The following is a 6,000-nucleotide window of genomic DNA, read 5'->3' on the forward strand; positions in this document are numbered from 1 at the left end:
TGTGAGATTTAGCTCAGGCACGTCATGTGTTCCCGTTGAGGGAAATGAATAGAACCAATGACTCAGGATTGTGTGACATAAAGCAGTAACTAAATACTCCGCTTTGGGCTCTCAGGATATTCTTAAAGGAGGATACCGCAGCAATTGGCCTATTTCTGTCTTGACCTTTATTTATTAATCTGTTTTTTGGGAACACGGTAATGCGGTGTTACAGTGGTCCGTAAGGCAAAATTCACTTCAAGTAGTCCAGGGCAAGTTCGAGTAGCGATCATTTGTCAACCACTAGTCAATATTCCATGCAATACATCCTGGGTGGCAGGGAAAATCACCCAATGGTCAACTTTAGTCCCTCGCTCAAACTTGACCTCGGCTGGCTTTCTTTGTGTTAAAAAGCATCCCAAATTAATGTGAATTATGAACTTGTGAAAAAAACTGGGCCCAAACTCATGGCTCTATTTACCGCTGACTTCTGCGCTTAGATCACCATTCAACACTTACTGTGCAAGCGCCAAATTTGCTGCGTTAGCTTAAACAGCTACCTAGTTAAACAGGCTGAGACATCAGAACAATTCAAAGCCCGGTTAAAAACTTATCTGTTTACTTTGTACAATAATTGTTGATTTCCTTTTACAGCGGATAGGGACTAAGCTTAATAACGACCTCACGGTGATATGCGCTATATAAGAATGGTTTTATTATTATTATTATATTATCATGGAGTACACACTTGCACCAATTCCCTGCTAACCACGATTTACGTGAGTGTGGAATTCTTTGCGTCCTGTAAGCGCAGGGTGAGCAGAGCCACACTGAGAGACGTACTCTCTCTCTTGATTTTTATCGTGTAATGTAATGACACATTGTGTCTGTCAACTTGTTTGAACTTTAATTTGACATGTTTGAGAAAATAGTTTTAGCTGTTGCAATGGTGTATATACAAATAATAGTTAATGGCCTCCTGGTGTTTCGTCACTCGCCCATGTCTTTCCCAAAAGCTACAAATTTTACTCACACCACCGGTAGGCTGAACTACATGATTTGTATCAAAAAATTACAGGTACCGTACAGGATTGGTAGAGATAACAAAAATCATTGTTTAATTCTGAAAAAAAAAAAAAAGAACCTGAAAAGCTGATTAATTCTGCTGTTACACAACAATTAAGGACGTTTTGTTTACATGCTACAAATTGTGCATATTTTGTTCACTATTTTTTCTTGACCCTACAACGTTTCAAGCCCAAATTTTAACATATGTATGGTTGATTAGACGACACATGACAATGTATGAGATAAGACTATTGTCTCAGCTCTACCAATCTTGTATAATATCTTTAATCAGTGTGAACAGAAAAGGAACACAGTATGTTTCCTTAGGGGAATTCTTAAGACCAGGGTGCTCCCCAAGGAATTTTGTGTACAAAGTCTATGGGAGTTTCTTAACTACAGGGACAAAGGAAAGAACAAAAGATGTCATCACAGGGATGCAACAATTAGAACATGTGTTTGCCTGTGTATACTGAAGAAAATTCTCCCGTGTAATTTGAAGAAAATTTACTGTAATTTGAAGAAAATGTACTTGAATTTGAAGAAAATTGCCACATTTTGATTGACTATTTTTTGTGTGTGTTCTACAGGTGTGAAAGTGTTATTCCGTGTTGGGCTGGTCCTGCTGAAGCAGACGTTGGGACGATCTGATAAACTTGCCGACTGCCAAGGCTTGTATGAAACTATGGAAGCTTTGAAAAACATTCCAGCTGAGATTACGCAGGAGGACTTCCTGGCTTCAGAGGTAACGTGACAAATCAAATATTCTTGCAATCGTTCTCCCCTACTGTCCCCAGTCCTCGTTTTCACTGATTAACACATCTTAATTCTGAGGGGACCAGGGGCCAATTTCACAAAGAGCTAAGATTGATCGTAACTGCAAATCAATCGAAAATGCTAAGTAAAGATGTCACAATACAAATCTCTATGGTGATACTGAAAAATTTTCTTGCAATGAATTTTATTGCTTTGTAAAATCGGCCCCAGGGCCCAATTTCATGACTCTGCTAACCATAAACAGAGAATCGGGGCTTGTGGAAGCAGGGTATTCTGCTATCAAGTGTATTTCATGTTTTAGCAGGAAGTTTTTGCTTGTGTGTGTGCGTACTCCACGATACAAGGTATTCTTCGCTTACACAGCTAGCGCAGAAATTCAGAGCTTGCACAGTAAGTGGAGAATGGTGATACTAAGCACAGAATTTGGCAGTGCGCGGAGCCATGAAAATGGGCTGGCCCAGGGCCCGATTTCATAGAGCTGCTTAAGCACAAAAAGTAGCCAAGCACAACAAAAATTTACTTACCCCAATAAGATTATCAGCCAAACAACCCTGTCACATGCACCATTTGGGACTGGTATCCTGCTAAGCACAACACTTGTAAGTAAGAAGCTAAAGAAGCTCTATAAAATTGGACTAGCGGTCCAGCCTGGCCTTTGAAAAAACTGGCAGGTTTTTTAATCCCTCTACTGATGATAGTCGGGAATCCACTTATTAATGAAGCTCCATTGTAATTGACTCGGACTTGAATGATATGGTACCAGACTAAACCGTTAAGTAGGATTTGAAACTTTGCATGGTGTAAATACGGTATGGAAAGGTTGAGTTGGGGTGGTTCTGAAAAGAAACGTTGGTTTCAACTCGATGTTTCGATCAGTATGCTCTGATCGCCTTAAACTCGACGTTTCGATCAGTATGCTCTGATCGTCTTCACTTTGACGATTTGATCAGTATGCTCTGACCGTCTTCTGGAGAAAGCCTAGACTAAATGTTTACCTAATAAATCAGATCCGCACTTCATCAGCTGTGATAAGCTATTTCAGAATTGCCAGGCCTGGACTTACACAGAGACCACAGACGCCATGACCTCTGTTGACCTTTGTCTTGGCCTTGGTACCCCTTTCCATAGACTTTTACGATTTTCCAACAAAAGTGCCCTTTGCAAAATGAAAAGCCTCTGCCCTTTCAAAGATGAAATTCCAGGGCTCAATTACCTTCTCTTCTTTTTATACTTGACTCCAGATGCTGAAGCTACGAGTCTTCGAGAAGGACCTGGAGGAAGAGCACTCCCTGTCACTCGCCCGACGTCGCATCATCAAGGAGCGGCAACTGGCTCCAGCAAAGGCTGCTGCCATGGCCAGGGACATTGACAAACTGCGCAAGAAGAAACGGGGCAAGGTGAAACCCCCGTCCTCCTCCTTCAAGCAAGAGGGATTCGGTAGCCAGGACTTGCTCGCCCTTGAGAGAGGTGCTGCGCAGGACGCAAGCCCTCGACGAGATACGCCGAGACGACCATCCAATGAGAGGTTTCCGGATTACGATTTAAATCGATCGCCAAGCGGGAGCGTCTCCTCAGGGGTTAGACCCAAGTTTGAGAGAGAGGTACATGTTGACAATCCATCGAGAGACTGGAGCCTGGAACCGAGAAGTGATCAGGCTCGATCGCCAAGTGGAAGCGTTTCCTCGGGCGGACAATTCCAACGGGAAATACACGTGGATAACCCACCTCGAGATTGGAACCTTAACAGCACAGAACCTGGGCCGATTTCACCAACCTCTGGGAAAGATAAATCGCCGAAGGGTAAAAACTCTAAGAAAGAGGAAAAGAAAAAGGAAAAGGCAGAGAAGAAGAAGAGCAAATCAGGCCATAAGGAGGATGTTGCCAGCGGAGATGCCATCATGGGAGGAGAAAAGGAGGCGGAGAGTAAAACAGATAAAAAGGACAAGAAAAAATCTAAAAAGGAAGAGAAGAAAGAAGAAAAGAAAATGAAGAAGTCGGACAAAAAGCATAAAGATAAAAGCGGGCATTCCAGCGACCAGCACTCATCCCCTATCGATGACCATTTCGGGGCCTCTGGAAACGAGGCTGTTGGTTGGCATGACAACGGGAGAGGCATCGCTGGTATCCATCTTGATGATCATCATTTTACGGCAGCCGCACCCCCAACTCATCATGAAATGAACATACCGACAAGTTTACTCGTGAAACCTGCAGAACCTAAGAACACTGGTACACATTTCACCGGTGACCATCATCAGATGTCACCGGGAAAAGAGAGTGAGAGTTTTGCATCGTCCCCTCCCAGACAAGGGAGCCATCTTGAACACAACGAAGAAACTGTACCCTTTCCTTCCGTGGGACTGGAAACGCCTGTATGAGAGGCGGAGTTTTCTTTCTAGATTAGGGGGGTCAGGGCCACGTTTGCTTTATATGCATGTTGCATGATTTTGAGGAATTAATAATAATATTAATACTGTGCAATTCTTTTGTAAGGGCTGATTTGTACATAAAATTGGTTGTTTTGAATAGCTTAAGGGGTCAAACATGCTTTAAGCAGATTTGTATTGGCTGTGCAGAAGTATGGACCCCCTAGCTTAGTGATTGTTTTCCTCCTATAAATTTGTACATGGCCATTTTTTGTAAAATATTTAATGGAAAATGCTACACTGTACAAAGGAAATGTTAAAATAATTATAAAATAAAGGGAACTGTGTTTGGTTAGTTTGAATTTTGTGGGAAGATATCCTTAGGCTCTGAGCCTCTAAATTTATATTTGTTTTTGCAAAATTTAAGAAATTTATTGACAACAATGGTGGAGGGGTCATTAATAAATGGCAAATAATATAAATATGTTTTTAATGTAAAAGCTCATGTATAAATGATGTGGGGAAAATGTGCATGAAGTAATCTTCACACATGTGTTGAATCCGTTAATATAATAACTTACTGGCAATGCAATTAAAAAAAGTTTGAGAAAATTTACAATTGAGTACCGAAAGTTAAAAAATAAATGGCACTGCCAAGATGTACGCCTTGCTGTTTAGTTTACATGTAACTATGGCCCTTTTTGAATCCAAAGTTTTGGCCTTGGATCTGGCTTCAGGCTCTGTGTAGATTAAGCCCTGAGCACATACGCAAAACATGTGCAATTGTCAAAACAACTGTTTGCCATGTTTGCTTGAGCCAAATCCAAAGCCGAAGCCATGGTTTGGAAAAGGGCCTGGGCCAGGATTATAGTTGTGTAATGCATTGCTTCAAAACCAGTGCGCCATGATGGTTGCTGGTGTTGCTTAGACTCAAATTTCACCCAGAATCTGCTACGTGCCAACATGAAGCGCATTTGGACATGCATATGGACTATTTTAAATTTGATAATTTGTCAGACTTAAAGGGAAGGTACACTATTGGTAACTGTCAAAGACCAGTGATCTCACTTGGTGTATCTCAGCATATGCATAAAATGACAAACCTGTGAAAATTTGAGCTCAATTGGTCATCGGTGTTGGGAGAAAATGATGAAAGAAAAAACACCATTGTTGGACGAATTTGTGTGCTTTCAGATAGGAATAAAAGACTTCTAGCTAGAAGTCTTTTATTATTTTAGTGAGAAATTACCTCCATTTCAAAATGTATGCTACTTCAGAGGGAGCCGTTTCTCACAATGTTTTGTACTATCAACAGCTCTCCAATGCTCTTTACCAAGTCAGTTTTTAAGTTAATATTTGTTTTGAATAATTACCAAACATGTACCTCCCCTTTAAAGGAACGCGTTGCCTTGGATCGGACGAGTTGGTCTTTGAAAAGCGTTTGTAACCGTTCGTTATGAAATGCATATGATTAGAAAGATATTTTAAAAGTAAAATATAATAATTTGCACAGGTATCACTCGAAATTGCGTGGTTTTCCTTTTACCTCATCAACAAACACGGTTGGCCATTTATGGGAGTCAAATTTTTGAATCCCATAAATGGCCGACCATGTTAGTTCGCAAAGTAAAAGGAAAACCACACAATTTCGAGGCAAATGTGTGTGGATCATTGTATTCTACTTTTAAACCATCTTTCTAACCATATGCATTTTATAACAAACGGTTGCACACGCTTTTCAAAGACCAACTCGACTGATCCAAGGCAACGTGTTCCTTTAAAGGAAACATTCTTCCTACTTTACAGGATTTGT

General features: G+C 40.9%; 1 protein-coding gene across 2 annotated transcripts in view; it reads left to right on the forward strand.

Moving 5' to 3' along the window:
• LOC117290588 (carabin-like) overlaps positions 1 to 5,279 on the forward strand; it is a 44,267-nt gene extending 38,988 nt beyond the window's left edge. For both annotated transcript variants that reach the window (XM_033772047.1, XM_033772048.1), the window contains exons 8-9: positions 1,635 to 1,789; positions 3,063 to 5,279. In XM_033772047.1, coding sequence (XP_033627938.1) covers positions 1,635 to 1,789; positions 3,063 to 4,199 — 1,292 coding nt within the window. In that variant the 3' untranslated portion in view covers positions 4,200 to 5,279. The remainder of the gene's footprint in view (positions 1 to 1,634; positions 1,790 to 3,062) is intronic.
• The last annotated feature ends 721 nt before the right edge of the window (positions 5,280 to 6,000 follow it).

This window comes from Asterias rubens, chromosome 5 (genome assembly GCF_902459465.1).
Source record: "Asterias rubens chromosome 5, eAstRub1.3, whole genome shotgun sequence".
Taxonomy (NCBI): domain Eukaryota; kingdom Metazoa; phylum Echinodermata; class Asteroidea; order Forcipulatida; family Asteriidae; genus Asterias; species Asterias rubens.